At 49.4% G+C, this 17,265-nt stretch overlaps 2 protein-coding genes across 2 annotated transcripts; one reads left to right on the forward strand and one right to left on the reverse strand.

The window, feature by feature from the left end:
* Positions 1-309: 309 nt before the first annotated feature.
* Positions 310-5,136, forward strand: LOC120688464 (protein YABBY 3-like). Its single transcript, XM_039970799.1, has 7 exons — positions 310-984; positions 1,108-1,353; positions 1,448-1,628; positions 2,291-2,339; positions 2,848-2,923; positions 3,159-3,239; positions 4,784-5,136. The coding sequence occupies exons 1-7, from the start codon at positions 799-801 to the stop codon at positions 4,889-4,891; spliced, it is 927 nt and encodes a 308-aa protein (XP_039826733.1). The 5' UTR covers positions 310-798; the 3' UTR covers positions 4,892-5,136.
* A 4,923-nt stretch (positions 5,137-10,059) lies between these two features.
* On the reverse strand, positions 10,060-12,136 carry LOC120688465 (protein GRAVITROPIC IN THE LIGHT 1-like). Its single transcript, XM_039970800.1, has one exon. It carries the CDS (start codon positions 11,876-11,878, stop codon positions 10,469-10,471), a length of 1,410 nt encoding a protein of 469 aa, XP_039826734.1. The 5' UTR covers positions 11,879-12,136; the 3' UTR covers positions 10,060-10,468.
* Positions 12,137-17,265: the final 5,129 nt, after the last annotated feature.

Raw genomic sequence — 17,265 nt, forward strand, 5'->3', positions numbered from 1 at the left:
CATGGTTAGAGTCCTGATCCAGGCAGCAAGCCTCCAGGCAGCGATCGTGACCCCAGGCCGAGAAAATCGACGGCCTGGGTTTGCTGCCTGGCTCAGGCAGCTGATTGGAGGCAAGAACCAAACAAGCTGGCGTGGCAGAAGTGAGAGAAAAAAGCCCCACTACCCCCCGTCGTCTAGCTCGCTGCCTAGCCACAACTGCGGCTGCCACTGTCCCTCCCTCATTGTTGACCAGGGATTCCCAAAACACCCCCACCCCCGCACACTCTCTCCTCTGCGGCTCTGCCTATATCTCTCTCCCCTCCCCCCCGGCCCCTCTCCTCACCAACCAAGCGAAGGCACGCTCTTCCTCTCTCATCCCGTCTTTGCTTCTCTCCCTGGCCTCTCTCCTCCTCTCTCTCTATTAGTTCCCAAATCGCAGCAGCAACAGATCCAATACATACTAGGTTCCATTGCATCACACATCAGTCACCCAAACCATCAAATCACACGCCCATCAAATCGCACAGGCGAGGGGAGAGGAGGAAGCAGATGAGAGAGAGATGCTGCTACCAATACTAAAGCAGCAGCCCATCTATCCATCAATCAGGTAGCTCGCCAGCAATCGCGTGCCGCCTTTCCACTCACGTACACCGCCTCTCAGCTCGGTTCGGTTGGTTCGTTGCCGCGTCAAATCGGGGCAAGGCGGAGCCAGTGCTGTTGCTTCGCGTGCTCCGCTGTTGCTTGCACCGCGTACCTGAAGGGAGGAGGAGGGCAGCGATCGATCGGTCGGCCGGTCGGTGGTTGTCGTCGGCGTCCGGCATGTCGTCCTCCTCCTCGTCGTCCTCTGCGGCCTCCGCCGCCGCCGGGTTCCCGCCCTCCCCGCCGCCGCTGCTGGTGGAGAACCTCCCGCCGCTGCACCAGCAGCTCACGCCGGTGGCCGCGGCGCCGCCGGCCTCCGAGCAGCTCTGCTACGTGCACTGCCACTTCTGCGACACCGTCCTCGTCGTCCGTGATCGAACCCCTGCTCTCGATCTCTTTCTCTCAATATACTTATATAAATGGGAACATCTCTCGGTGTTATCTGAATCTCAAAAGATTTTTACAAGCCTCAGGCGTGCGTGGGTGCAGGTGAGCGTGCCGACGAGCAGCCTGTTCAAGACGGTGACGGTGCGGTGCGGCCACTGCAGCAGCCTGCTCACCGTCAACATGAGGGGCCTCCTCTTCCCGGGCACGCCGACGACGAACACCGCCGCCGCCGCACCAACTGAAGTCACCACGGCTCCGCCGCCGCCCGCCTCGTCGGCCAACAACGGCCAGTTCCACTTCCCCCACTCGCTCAACCTCGCCCCCAACCCTCCCCACCAATCCCTCCTGGTACGCGCGCGGCGCCTTGTCCCGGATCGCCAGCCGGAGCTAGCTCCGATCTCGCGCATATCACATGTCTAATCCTCCGCCCGCGTGCATGCAGGACGAGATATCGAGCGCGAACCCGAGCCTGCAGCTGCTGGAGCAGCACGGCCTCGGCGGCCTGATCCCCGGCGGCAGGAACGCTGCCGCGCCGGCGCCGGCGCCCCCGCCGCCGCCGGCCGCAGCGGGGAATAAAGGGGCCAAGGAGCCGTCGCCGCGCGCTAACCCCGTCGTCAACAGACGTAAGCACCCACACGTAAATCTTCCATGCACGTCGCTGAGCTTTCCCTTGGTTGTTTCTCTTCGCCATTATTATTGATTGCCCAATGCAAGCTTTCCTCAGTTTCCCGAGAGAGAGATAGATCGATCATTCGGGATCAGCTTGGCCACGACGAAGTCGAGTCGAAACCGTCGAACTCGTCTTCGATCTCTAGCTAGCTCCGTTCCCCTCTGGCTGACCAGATCAGTAAGCCCACGTACTGGCGGATGCGGATGGCTAGCGCTCGTGGCTGGCTAATGGATGGCCGCCGCGCCTAGCTAGCTAGGTGTCGTTGTACATGTCGCATCAATAAGTGCGAGGACGCCCAGTCGCCCACACATGCTTCTTCTCTTTCAACTGTCCAGGAGAGGGCGAGCCTGTCATGCCATCTTTTGTTTCAATTCCTTCTCGAGCTCTTTTCACTATGATGAGGACACCGGCCGGCGCGCGAGCAGTGGGTGCCGGCCGGCGTGCCGCCACGGCCCACGGCGTGCTACATACACTGCTAGCTCTACCTGCGCTCGCGCAAACCAGGCCAGTGCGCTCGCCGAGAGATCCAGCGCGCATGCTGTGCGCGTGCTCCACCATGCGGCATGACTACTGTGTGGCTAACAGGGCTTGGTTGCCTCGTGTCTGTGTGTGCAGCTCCGGAGAAGAGGCAGCGCGTGCCGTCGGCGTACAACCGCTTCATCAAGTGAGTGTGCCAGTAACTACATTTTTCATCCTGCTGTGCGTTGCAGCAAGTCACGACCGGCGGTGTCTCTTTCGGTCACGGCGGTGCATGCCGCCTCGGTGGCCGCATCCGGCCGGGGGCCGGGCCGGGGTGCAGAGGCAAGAACTTTTGCAGACGCGCGCAGAGAGACCCTGCTTGTTTTTGCTCTCTCTCTCTCTCTCTCTCTCTCTCTCTCTCTCTCTCTCTCTCTCGTCTGTACATACGCTCTCTCTCTCGTCTGCGCATACGCAGAGAGAGAGAGAGAGAGAGAGAGAGAGAGAGAGAGAGAGAGAGAGAGAGAGAGGGAGGCGTACTCGTTAATGAGACACGGCAAATGATGCATTGGTGATTGCAAATATTGCGAGTGTCGTGTCACCGAGATTATATAGCAGCTGCCTTCTGATTGATCATATATATGCATCCATCTGACGTCTCCCTTTCCTCTTTTCTTTTTCTGGCTCCTCCTCGGGGCCGGGGAATGCGATTGCAGGGACGAAATCCAACGCATCAAGGCTGGCAATCCCGACATCTCGCACAGGGAGGCCTTCAGCGCGGCGGCCAAGAACGTCAGTGCGGTTTCCTCCTCCCATCACATCCTCTCTAGACGACGATCCTTCAATTTCTTCTTCTCCGATCCAGTAACCTCCCTAGCTAGGGTTTTGCTCCTGCGCGTGGTTGGTTCCTGTGCAAGCAAGCGTGCATTCCTAGGATTTCCCGATATTTCAAAATCGCATGATACGGCTCCACGCATCCCCCTTACTGAATCCCTGTTTGGTGTGGTGGTTTTGTTTGTTGCTGCAGTGGGCGCACTTTCCGCATATCCACTTTGGACTCATGCCGGATCACCAGCAGGGGCTCAAGAAGACAAGCCTGCTACCTCAGGTGATAAATTGATCCAACCTTGTCAATGCATATATACTTTGGCTAATGCCATTTGCCATTTTTTTCAAAGGTCCAAATTAAAGTGAAAACAAATGTTTTATATATATAAGTGATTTTTTATCACAAAATGGAGACGCGTTTTGACATCGATCTCACATGTTCTGGAAAAGGATAAGAAGGATTATATATAGTAGCATTTATTTTTTTCATGATTTTGGATGCAGTGTTGAAATTAAAATTACTAATTTTAGAAATTTATGTTACCAAAAGAAATATCTAGGGGTATTTATTTTCAATGAGAAAAGTAGAAATATAGTTTTTTTTGTCTGGCTAATCCGCAATTTTCTTTTTATATTAGACATGCATATTACAAAAATTTCCTTCCCTGTTGCAAATTCTAAGACATAAAATACAAAATGGGATTTGTAGGAGTTCCCAAACTATCCATCGGTGTGTGTGTGTGTGTGTATATATATATATATAACTAGCAGCACAAATCGCCCACTATTTTTCCCCTTGGATTAATCGAGCTTAAAAACTGGGATATGAAATGATGTGGGTGGAGGAACTGGTTCAAACTGGGTGGTCTCAAGCCAATTTGTAATGAAACCGCAACGTTTGGTCTCCATTTTTTGGCAATAAAATCTACCAATCTGGTAGCTTCGGTAGTAGTACTATAGAGTTGTTTTTTTTTCTGAAAATTTTTGTAGAAGCACTGCACTGTCATTTAAGGAGAGGGAAGCAAGCAGAGTGTCTTACAGAGTTGAAATTACATAGAAGATCTGAAACTCGAACACCGAAACAAAAGTAGGAAACAAGTAATTAAATATTAAAAGAACTAGGATAACTCTGGCCTTCTATAGGCCAATCTTCTCGCCTCCACTTACAGTACTATAGAGTTATAGAACACGTCTCTAGCTCATAGATTCAAACTTGGCTCTTCTTTTTATTAATTCTTAGCTGTTTGTATTCTCTGTTTGATATTGATTTAATCACTTTCAAATCTTTTTGAAAAGCTAATCACTTTCAAATCTCGAAATTGAGACGTGTGCAAGACACATTTTCGTATAAACATAAGTAGGTCGGGTTTTATAATAATTATGGATACCCTCCATCCACAAATACTTGACATTTTGGGCATGACCTAGTCAAACTTTAGAAACTTAGGCTATCAATGAATTTTGAAATACTTATTTATATTTAGGAAACTTGAAAGGCACATTGTAAAAAAAACTATCACTATCCCATAAACCATTGGATTTTATAATAGCATTTTGATATATAAACAGTGGTCAAAGATATATATATTAGAGAACGGTGTCATCATGTTCAAGACGTACAATAACTTTTTTTTTTTGCGAAGGAGCATTTAGCTTGAAGGATTATCTATATAATCTATATAAATGGTGTAAACTAGGAGTTAGGAGTAGTAAAGCAGGCATTTACTTGTTGAAAACAAATTAGGGTGAATCGTTAAGCTAAGTAATTACCGTAAAAATTTAAGCTAAGTAATATTTTATTTCTGCCTATGCCTTTACCTGCAGGATCATCACCAGAGAAAGGACGGGCTCCTAATAAAGGATGGGCTCTACGCGGCAGCAGCCGCTGCCGCGGCGGCGGCGGCGGCCAACATGGGGGTTGCTCCATACTAATTACTCAAGCTTATATTAGCTGCTAGCAAGTTGCTGCTGTTTACCTAGCTGCCAAGACTCTCTTTAACTTCTGGCTCCTATGAACAACCAAGCTATATATCTATCTAGGGCTTACTCGATCGATCCTTCTCTTGTTAATCTGTGCTAGCTCTCGCTGTTGGAATATAATCAATCAAGCACTACCTGCAATGCAGGGGTACGGTTGATCGATCAAGCTGATCATCGCATGCATGGTCAATTATCCTGCTCTAGCTAGTGTGTCTGTTTTGCCGTTGAGTTTATCATGGATGAACACACCCCTTATTTTGCCTTTTTTTCCATTTTCTTTTCTTCCCCTTGTGTTTAGCTGCTACTGCATGCGGCTGCCTACACTTCTGTGCTAGCACCAGTCGTTAGCTTTATCCATCCTGCGCTCTGACCTTTACTGTGTCTTTTTTCCTCCTCTTCTTTTTTAGTACCAATTTATCCTTTGTTTTTGTTCTTGGCCCCCTGTCGAGTAAAGGGAGGCCAGGGCAGCCACGGGCTCGCCCTGTCGTCTGGAATCCTCCTGCCGCCCAGAGACCGCCGGTCTTTGGGTCCATGCATTGCTCAACTCCCCGGCTCGCTTGGTGCTGTTGCTGTAGGCATGCTGCCGCTGGGATTCAAACGCGCCCAGGCCCAGCCCACTGTCCTGTGCGAGCACGCATATGCAGTGGCGCCTCCAGACGGTAGCAGCGGTCGCCGGCTAGGCTACCACCGGCTCCTTTGCGAGCTCGGCGTTCCTTGCATTGTCGCCTTCGAATTCGTCTCCCTCTGCGCCCCTCCGGACCAGCAGCAGGCCAGCTCGCGGCACACTTCTGCATGCACGGCGTACCTATACTGGTCCTGGCCGCGAGAGTCCTTGTCTAATTTGGATGCTATCGCCGCCGCGCCGAGCGCAAGAAGCTAGATAGGGCCGGCGGCGACGGTAATTAAGGTCGCCGGCCGCCGCGGATAATGAAGCGGAATTGGCGGTGGCGGGACCTAATGGGCGGCGTACGGGCGGATCGGCGGCCGGCGTGCGGCCGGGCGAGGCTGGGAGCGAGGCCGGCGCGGGGGGGGGGGGGGGGCTAGCCCTAGGCACGCAGCTCTGGGGAGAGCTTTGAAGGGCACGTTTCCGGTGGCTGCGTTGTGCGTGCCGGTTCTGGGGGGCCGTGCCGGCGCCGGTGCACGCCCCGCCGTGCCGGGCACGAGGGCACTGTTTCGTTTGACGAGGGGAATTTGCCAACAGGGGAAAGTGCCGGGGGCGTGGGCTTGGCGGCCTGGCGGGCGGTATCTGGACTACTATGGTCTCGTTTCGTTTAGCTGCGTCTGTAAATTTTTTAAAATAGAATCTTTGCACATTTAAAATATTAAATATAGACTAATTATAAAATTAATTACAGAATTTGTCTGTAAACTACGAGACGAATCTAATGAGTCTAATTAATCTATCATTAGAGCATGTGTCCTATAGTAATTTAGTGTCTAATTATAGTCTAATTAGACTTATTAGATTCGTCTCGCAATTTACAAGCAAACTATGCAATTTATTTTTTATTTTATCTAGATTTAATACTTCATGTATGTAAGATTCTTTTTCGATGTGATAGATTTAGAATTTTGAATTTTGCAACTAAATAAAGACTATGTTGTTTGTGAGGTGTAGGCTGCAGCCGCCGGCCGGCGGGGATTCTCGACCGGTCGACATGACGGATCGACCTTACATGGAAAGCTGGCTGCGGAACAGTCAGCGTCCAAGCAGACCACCTTTTCGGTCACGGGCACACCGCACACGCATGCGAAGCCTAGCTCGATGTGCAGCAACGCGTTGCCGTTACCTGAGGGACCATGGAATCGAACACGCGCACGCTGCAGGTTGGCAAGCCGAGGCGTCGATGTCTCGATGCGGCGCAAGGTGACCGCCCGGCCGGGCGGCCATGCAGCAGACTCGCCGCCGGCCTCCGGTTTTGCACCGGCCGCAACGCGCACGTACGTGGCCCGTGCCGCAGGGGAGTGGTGCCAGACTGTTACTGCTGCGCGGCCACACATGTACGGCCGCGGCGCGCCACCACGCACCGCATGGCATGGCCACACAGCACGCAGCGCGCCCAGGGGGCAAGCCGTGCCACCCGCCGCGCGAGGCCCCGGCGTTTGTGCCGCAGAGGCGCGCGCCGCCGCGCGCCGCCCCGTGGCGCGCGTGTTCCTCGTTAATCCGCGGCCGCCCGCAGGCGGCACGATGGCCCAGGAAACCCCCATGTCTATTTTGCGGCGTGACGAATCGGCCACACACGCACGGGGCCGCCATTGTTGTTGCTTGGTGGGTGGGCCTGGCGCCTGCACGCACTTTGCCCGCAGATCCAAGTTAAGCCGGCATGCTGGGCTGGGCTTAGATGGAAATGATGTCATGGCCGGACCATCCCGATCCGGCCCGACACAGGCACCCATCCGGCCATCCGCCCTCCTAGTGACCCGCGAGGTGTGAATCAGGACGCCGAAGAGAACACCTACAGGCTCGGAGCGGACCCGATCCGTTTCACCAGAGCACGCGAAGTACACCTTACTAGGGATGGAAACGGTAACGGTAGAGAAACAGGAAAATAGATATCCAAAAATATTTGAAATATCCGAATTCGTATTCGTGCGAATCTGATTCGTTCCAATCCTAAGAGATGGAAATTAGAAGGAAACACAAATATAGTTATCTGAGATATCCGAGTCCGTATCCGTACGCATCCGATCCGTTTCCATCCTTACACCTTACAGGCTTATTAGTCCGAATAGTAGGCGAGTAGGAGAGTAGCATTAGCTTTGGATCTGGAGTCCCCGCCCTCGCCGACAAAAAGATCCAGAGGGAGCCGGCGAAAAAACGGAGCCTGGAACAAATCGGCGTCCTGGATCTCGTCAAGGCCGTGGCCTCCGATCGCCGAAAGACACGTGCCTGGATCCCCAAAACGGCACGGCCTCCACTCTTTTTTTTTTTAAGCACCCCGGAGCACTGGGGAGTTATTTAAAATTTTGGATACACACGCTGACCGGACTCAACGCAGACGAGGTTGCTCGAGTAGTCTCGAAACGCACCATACTGAGGCACTCATACCACACGCACACACGCACACCCACACACGCCTTAGCATCAGGTGGGAAAATCTCGCGTCGAGCAGAGCTCGAACACGGGACCGGCGGCCTCCACACCTGGAGTGCGCGCCAACCGAGCTACCCTCGGTCCCTCACGGCCTCGACTCTTGATGAGTGTCCCGGCATCTCGTAGCGTCGACACTTGAAACCGAATTACCAAAACATGGTGGTAGGCTTTGCTGAAACCCTGCATCGCCTCACGTAGCTGTTCTTAGGCCTCGTTTAGCTCATTTTGTATTTTGTATTTTTAAAAGAGAATTTTTAATATTTGAAATATTAAATGTAGACTAATCATAAAATTAATTACAGATATTGTCTGTAAACTATAAGACGAATCAAATGAAGCTAATTAATCCATCATCAGAGTATGTCTACTATAGCATGACAGTAGTAATTTAGTGTCTAATCACATCCTAATTAGGTTCATTAGCTTCGTCTCGCGATTTACAATCTATTTGTACAATGCGATTTATTTTTCGACTATATTTAATACACTATATGCAAACGATTTATAAAAAAATTGTATTTTGCGTTTTGGAGGAACTTAGTTCTCACTTCTCATCGGAGAAGCAGTGAAATCCTTCCGGCACAACACCAGTGTCTCTCTCAGTCTGGGCACGGAGTCCGACGCTCACGCCGTTGAAAAGTTCCCCCAACGGCAGCATGATGGCTGGTGCCTGGTGGAGATAGGAGCCTGCTGGTGCCGTGCGCCCGTGCCGCCGTGCGGTCTCCGCGACACTGGCAGCGGCAGCCGGCACCGGCAGGCGACCAGCGAAATATGCCCGCCTTCGGCGGGAAGGTCGCACGGGAAACGGGAGTGAAGCCAACTCAAGGAATAACGGGCACGCGCTGCCGCTGCAGCGCGCCGCGCTGTGAGCCGCGAGGCGAGCACGACAGGAATCAGAGCCATTTCTTGCGGCGAGGTCGGTCAAAACCCAAAAAGGGTTGGCGCACGGGGGCACGCCGGCAGGGCATCAGAGCCGAGCCTGCAAGCCCCGCCCGAGCGGAAGCAACGAACATACCAGCAGCCCCTACACCGTGGACCTGTGCCTGTGCTTCAGACCCCAGACCATTCTATAGAGCCAGCTAAGCGTCTCAATCATGGCTCACAAGAACTGGCCCTCATTCCGAGGCAGAATAGAAATTCGACGCGACACATTCTTGCAAGATACAGACTCTTCACTCTTCAGAGAGCCTGTTTGTTTCCATTAGTTTTTTAGTCCCTGTTACATCAAAATTTTTTTTTACCATTTAGAAATATTAAATAAAATTTATTTATAAAACTTTTTGACATATGAGTGCTAATTTGCGAGACGAATCTAATGTTATTATTTGACAATTAATATCTAATAATAAACTAACTAGATTTAAAAGATTCGTCTTATTGTTTACAGTTAAACTAGATAATTAGTTATTTTTAATTATATTTAATGTTCAGTGTCAGATGGTTCGATGTGATACATGGCCTCAAGAGAGAAAGTTGTCACAGCAAGCGACCATGCATGCTGTCGCAAGAGCGGAGCAGATGTATTCTTGTGGTTAGCAAGCGAAGCACACTGCAAGTTGCTGCTAATGTACTAGGCAAGGTGACAAGATGCCGCAAGTTTGGCTGGCCATGAGGGATCATGGTGATGGACGGATGGTAGCCCAGACAGCTGTGCGGAGTCAAGGATGGGAATCAATGCCGAGTAGCTGCATGAGTACGAAACTAGATCCGGGGGGCGTTGATGATCGTACGGCGCGGTTGAACTGGCTTCCAGGGAGAACGGACGGAAGATACAGTGAAAGGGGCTGAAATGAATCCCTTTCTCATGTTCGAGAAGGCGTCAAGCATTTCTTGGGAGGCATAAGGGGTGTGTGCAACCTGACTGGCTTCTCGATCCGAAATGATTTCGCAGGCATTATTTGGCATGTCCTGGAAAGAACACACTGATCCAATGACAGTTGCATATAGGAGCAGACGAGCAGCAATATTGAATGACTAACAGGCTTAACATTTCTGAATCGACCGGGCAACAATGGCAAAGATAGCATTCAGTGAGACAACTCTTATCTGGTTTACTGATTACTGAATGTCTGAATATATGCAAGATATTGGCGAGCACATACTCATAAATATACATTTACAGATGAAATCGAATTACACACAAATAAGTTACCGAAGATTAGATAATAACTCTTCAACGCTGTTAGAACACGTAGCTCTCTGAACCTGACGACCTTTGTACAACACTTCAACACCCCCCCCCCCCCCCCCCCCCTCCTTTCAGCCGAACAAAAACCTAAAAGAAAAGATAAATAGCTTTCTTTATACTCATCATTGAGCAGACGCTTTGATCCTCGAAGGTTATTCTGATACACTGTTCTTGATCGCCTTTACACAGCCTCCTTTTGTTTCCAAATGTACAGTTTGTATCTTTGACTATATAGTCTCACTTCACCTCAAATTGAATCTATAACGTCGTCTTCCCTCTTCCCATGATCTAGATACACCCTACATTGGATCACTGTCCCTCCAAGCCTGAAGCCCGGCACAACTGTGAACCCAACCTTCGGCTGCCCTGGCTTCCCAAGCTCCCTGCTGCCTGAAAACCCCTTCGACCTGACAATGTTCTCCATGTACACCGTTGAGAACTCTGTGCCCCGGCTGACCTGGAATATGCCGACTGCCGGATCATATGCCCAAGCTAATCTGTGGAGCGTCCAAATTGAGCTTGCCATTGCAACAAACAGCTCGTAGAGTGGGCCGGCCACACTCATCACCGGCAATGCCCCGCAGTCTGAATTCCCAAACAGCGAGGACTCAATGCCAGGATGGATCAGCTGTTTGTACTTGCGGTTGCAAAATTGGGCAAACTCACAATCCGGGCTTGAATTCATGAGCTCCATGGGGTCTGCATCTGAGTGCTCGATGAATTGCTGCAACGACTCGTTCCTACGGATTGCCAGCTCGATTCCTTCAAGCTCTGCGGGGTCAGCTGTGGCCCCAAATTCGTAGGAGTCGAATCCGTCGAACATGGAGAGGCAGACGCGGGAGAGCAGCGCGTAGCGGCAGTGGCCGGCCTTGGAGTAGGAGACGCCCGGGTAGGCAGCCGCCGCCGCCGCGGCCAGGTCCCACCCAGCGCACCGGAGGACCTCGGCGAGCGCGCGGGCGAATCGGTGGGCGACGCGTAGCGCGTCGCGGAGGACAGAGTCGAAGACGCCCGCGGAGAGCATGGCGCCGACGGCGTCGCCGCCCGGCGGCGGCGCGAGCGCGCGGTCGAGGCGAGCCGAGAGCCGCGCGTTGGCGTCGTCGAGCGCCTCGAGGTCCAGCCGCAGCGCGGCGGCCGCGGCGTCCTTGGCGTCGAGCGCGGCCTGGAGGCGGTTGACCACGGCGTCGAAGGACCGCAGCAGCGCCTGGTTCTCGCGCACCTGCGCCTCGAGGTGCGCCGTGAGGGTCCCGTCCCCGTCCGGCCCAGGCGCGTCCGCCGGCGCGCCCCTCGCGATCCGCTTGAGCTCCGACAGCCGCCGGAGGTGCGACACCGCGGCGGCGTCCGCGGCGGCCGCCGCCTCCGGCAGGAACGGCGCGTGGGCCGCCTGCAGGTGCAGGTACGCCGCCTGGAACGACGAGGCCGTCGCGAGCGCCGCCTCCACGGCGGCCTCCTGCCCGGACCCCGCCCGCCCGCCCCCGTCCGCGCTAGGGTTAGGGTTCAGCGGGTCGGGCTTCAGCACGACCACCCGCTGCCCCGCCAGGACCCCATCCGCGCCCGGCGCCGGGGAGCGCGCGAACCGGTCGGCGTCCTCGTCCTCCTCGTCCTCGGCGAAGAACTCGATGGTCTTGGTCTTGAACGCGAGCGCGAACTTGTGGAGCATGGCTGCGCCCACCGCCGCGCCCCTCTGTCCACTCTCTTCTGTCTTCGCCGCCGGGCGGGGCGGGGGATCGGCGACGCGAATTGCGGGGGCGCGGAGGTTGGGGAGGAGGCGAGTGGTGGGTGATGCGGGGCGGTGGGGCGGCGCAGGGTTGGGGTGGTGGGGGGGTGGAAGTGAGCGAGGAGTGGGGGATCTGGAAAGGAGAGCTAGGCACGGGAGCAAAAGAAGCAAGGCTGGCTGTCTCCGTCGGGGAGAAGGGTGGTGGTAGAATGGAAGGGTGGTGGAATTTCAGCGTGGAGGCAGGGTAGAGGATGGTAGGTGCTGGGAGGAAAAGATGCTTGTACGCTCCTGGAGGTCTCTGTTTTGCCACACGGAAGAGATGCATAAAAGGTAAATTGAATTTATATCTATACTATTATAATTATCACATTTTAGAGATACACTATTGTTATTCTTAATCACTCCGTGCGGCTGGCTGTGGCTGGTAGCTAGTGTTGATTTGTTGTAAAAGAGATGTACTGATGGCTATTGTTGATTTGAGAGAAAAACACCGCTAGTTGGCTGGCTGGCTAACAAGACAGCTAAACATAGTGAATATCGGGAGCATGCTATTACAATTTCACACTTCCTATACATATGCCATTATAACCCTTTTGATATCTTTATGAAAAAATTTGGACTAAAATACCCTCATCTTCAACTTACAGCGACGATTCCTATCGCGAACAGTAATGTTGTATCTCCAAAATGTGATAATTGCAATGGTATAGATCCCATTAATCTTAGATAAAAACACTAGCAGGAAACATTTCAATTTCAGAGCTAGAAATTTGGAGTGTTTGCAAAATTGGCAGCTCTCCTGCCATTTTTATTTTTGAAAAGGAAACGAGAGAAGATACGAAGGCTTGATCCATGCCTAATATATGAAGATCAAACTGCAATCCCACTAAATTTGTGCATTCAAATTTGAAGAAGAGCTTGATATGCAAACTTTAGATTCAGATTGAACCTCTTTGAAACCAGGGTAGGAGCTTCAACATGTAAACAGAAGGTTTAATAAGGTTCGACTAAACATGAAAAGATTCAAAAATTTTAGTAAAAGTATAAGTGCTTATTAGGCTAAAATTTACAACTCCAAACATATTAATACTGCGCACTCCTTGTATCAAACTTTACTACACAGACCAACAAAGAATTGTATGCACCTGCAATTCTCGGTATGTAATTCTAGACACATAGTCAGAATTGTAGGGTTTTTTTTGTTTGGACGGAGGGAGCATGTGAAACACTTGAATTGCTTCCTCACCAGGGTTAACCATTTCGTTTTCGTTGCAAATCCCGGTGTTTAGCGGAAACGAAATTTCGTTCCGAAATTTCGGTAAATTTCGGCGAATTTCGGTGACTTTTGGCCGAAATTTTTTGAATTTTGAATTTTCAAACGAAATTTTCCGAAAAATACCGAATTTTTTTTCCCGGTAAGTAGCGAAAACGAAATTTTTCACCGAATTTCGGCGAAATTTCGCCGAAATTTAAAACCCTGTTCCTCACTACATAGATGGTCAATGGTCCCGTTGACTAACTGGCCTGCCTGGCTGGGCCCTTTCTCAGAAAGGTGAGTTGCCGCATTGGAATGAGCTGGTAGAAGGCCAGACCGCGAGAAGCACTGAGGTCTGTTTAGATCTTTACCCGTAAAACCTGTAAACACAAAAAATATCACATCGAATATTTTGACACATGTATGGAGTATTAAATGAATTTTATTTATAAAATTTTTTGTATGGATGGGCTGTAAATCGCGAGACGAATCTAATGAGTCTACTTAATCCATAATTTGCAATAGTGATGCTACAGTAACCATCCGCTAATTATGAATTAATTATGAATTAATTAGTATCATTAGATTCGTCTCGCGATTTACAACTCATATCTGCAAAAAAAAATTATAAATAGACTTCATTTAGTACTTTAAATTAATAAAATTTCTTTGAAAATTTTTACACGTAAACAACTAAACACGGCCTCAAGCAGCAACCACGCAGTGGGCAGCAGCAGCGCACCTAACTGCCTCTCCGGTCCCACGCGTCATGCTCTACCGGTTCAACGCTTGGAGGCTACCGCGGCAGCTCGGGCGTTCTTATTAGTTCGTCCGCTTGCCTGGTGTGAAGTGGATGGCCTTGTTCCGTTGCGCTCGCAAGGATTCAACTGTCACGGGCACGGATTCGGGGAGGTGGCGGCCTGGGCACGGATTCGGGGAGGCGGCGGTCTGGGTAGCATGGCCAATAAGCTTGGCTTATTGACTATAAGCCAAGTATTATCTGACAATGTACAGTAGCCAAATTATCTTTCTTCTTTCTTTTATTTAGGGGGTGTTTTGGAATAGGGACTTCAAAAAAGTCCCACTTTTTTGTATTTAGAAGTATTAAATAAATATTAATTATAAAACTAACTGCAGAACTCTGGGGCTAAACTGCGAGACGAATCTAATGAGGTATCTTAATCCATGATTAGCGAATGGTTACTGTAGCATTACTGTAGCAATTTATGAATTAATTAGGTTCATTAGATTCGTCTCGCGAAAAAAGCACTCCGCTGTCAAAAAATATTTATAAACAAATTTTATTTAATACTATAAAATAATAAGATTCTTTTTGATGTGATAGGGACTTTTGAAAAAAACTGGGATCCAAACAGGGCCTCATTCACACTCTCTCGTTCTAGGCGCTCTCTTCTTTCTTTTATTCATTCACACTCTCTCGTTCTACGCGCACATAGTATAGAGAGGGACTGAGTGGGAGGAGAGGAGAGGGTGGCAGGCACAAGCGATCGGCGCGGCCTGCGACGCCTAGTGGCCCTCTCTCTCCTCTTTTTTCTCTTCCCTGTCAGAAAGAGCAGGTCATGCGTCCGGCGTTACGCCGATTATTGGCCGTGCTCGTCGATGAAAGCGACTCACACCACTGTCACACACAGAGGGTTGCAGGTCACAGTTATGGGCTGTGTTTATATCCGTAAAATAGTGTAAAAAAGTTATATCGGACACTGCAGTATACTATAGTATTTTTTATTTTTTTTGATAATTATTGTCCTACCATGACCTAACTAGGCTCAAAAGATTCGTCTCGTCGTGTATATCAAAACTATACAATTAATTTTTTTATTTATCTACATTTAATACTTCATACATGAGACAAAAAATTTAATGTGATAGCTGATTAGTGAAGTTTGGAGAGAGAAATTTTAGAACTATCACAGCCATGGAGCTCTTTCTGCGAGCTTGGATCTAGCTTCCTTCTTTGCTACGGGCCACGGCAGTAATCAGTAGGGGGAAATTGTACACGCACCTGTTTCCCTATACAAGAACTCCATCATTGCTGTTTCCTGCTATCCGTGATAACTCCGCACAGAGAAGTCGCGGCCGATCTTGAATTCTTTATTCTTGACAGAGGCTGTGTTTAGTTTCCCGGAAAGTTCCTAAAATTTTTCACTCAGGTACATTACATCGAATCTTATGATATATACATGAAATATTAAATGTAGTTAAAAATATAACTAATTGCACAATTTGTTTGTAAATGACGAGACGAATCTTTTGAGACTAATTACTCCATAGTTGGACAATAATTGTCAAATAAAGCCGAAATGTGGTACAACAACTTTTTCACAAACTTTTCGCGAACTAAACACACCCAGAAAAAGAAGATTACATATTCATGTTTCTTCCTTCTCTCTTGTTTAGATGCCCCAACCCCCCATCCAAACTTTCTATCACATCTCCATCACATCGAAACATTAGATATAGCAAATGACTCATGCATAGAGTACTAAATGTAGGTAAATAAAAAAACTAATTGCATAATTTTGATGTACGTTGTAAGACGAATCTTTTGAGTCTAGTTAGGTCATGGTAGGACAATATTTACCACAAACAAACGAAAAGTGTTACAGTGTGCTATAGTGTCCGATGTGACTTTTTCTCCCACTTTTCCCGGGATCTAAACACTAGCTAGCTACTCAGCTAGCAGCACAGGTGCCCCATCCGCCTCACCAGCAATGAGAAAGATTCTTCCGTCTAAGGCCTTGTTTGGCTCCAGGATTTTTTTCAGAAGTCTCTGTCACATTAAAAAGAATCTTACTATTTTATAGTATTAATTAAAATCCGTTTATAAATGTTTTTTGACAGCTGAGTGCTTTTTCGCGAGACGAATCTACCTAATTAATCGATGATTGGCTACAGTGATGCTACAGTAACCATTCGTTAATCATAGATTAAGATACCTCATTAGATTCGTCTCGCAGTTTAGCCCCAGGATTCTGCAGTTAGTTTTATAATTAATATTTATTTAATACTTCTAAATACTAAAAAGTCCCTAGGACTTTTTTGAAATCCCTATATCTAAACACCCCTTAATTGTCTCGGCCTGCAAACCGAGAGCGCAGTCTCTCCCTCCAAATCTCATCGCCAAGAAACACTAATGATTCCCGAAGATTTGTTAGTGCAAGATGACAGCAGCATTGGTGCCACATCCTTCTCACGGCAGCAGTGCGTGCCGTGAGGATTCTTTTGTCCCTCTCTGCAAATGGGCACCCCTGACCGCACTCCTCTCTTTCTCTCTCTAGAACCCATCCAGCTGGCTAGCTCCGGATCTCCAGCCGTACTGCCTCACTGAGTAAACGGGAGACAGGAGACTGATACAGCACCAGTGGCGAGTGGTTTGTGGATCACTGGTTCGCATCATCAAGCTCCGCACCTGTGAATTCAATCATTGTTGGGTAGGGGTAGATGATAGATCAGACACGCACTGCTTGGTGCTTCCTCTCCCTTTTGTGTGCGGCGTGTGTGCTTATGACTTTTTGGTACTTGGTGGGGTTACTTTAGCAAGTTAATCTGGCGATGGCCATAATTAAAGGTGCAAGGACGAGCCGTTGCAGAGCTTGGGAGAGTGTGGCTGTGTTTGGTAAACCATCAAATCAAGTTTACACAAAAAAAACGAGCTTCTGCATGTAGTACTAAATGTAGTCTATTTGTAACTTTTTTCAGAGACAGATGTAACTTTTTGAGATGAATCTAACGACAGCAATTAATTGATGATTTGCTACAGTGATGCTACAGTAACTATCCTCTAATCACGCAGTCAAAGGCCTCATTAGATTCGTCTCGCGATTTACAGGGGGTTGTGGAGGTGGTTTTACAATTAGACTTCATTTGATACTCTAAATTAGTGGTCAAATGTCAAAAAGTTTTCGCGAAAATTTTTACAGCCTCGACCAAACACGCCTGTGGATAAAAATGAAAACCTAACCCCTTTGACCTGGGGATGTCTTGTTTAAGGCAGGGCCTGCAGGGTGCAGATTAGAAGAGTGCTTTTCTATTCTACGGTGACGGAGATGTAGTG

The sequence above is a fragment of the Panicum virgatum genome, chromosome 9N, assembly GCF_016808335.1.
Source record: "Panicum virgatum strain AP13 chromosome 9N, P.virgatum_v5, whole genome shotgun sequence".
In the NCBI taxonomy this organism is placed as follows: Eukaryota; Viridiplantae; Streptophyta; class Magnoliopsida; order Poales; family Poaceae; genus Panicum; species Panicum virgatum.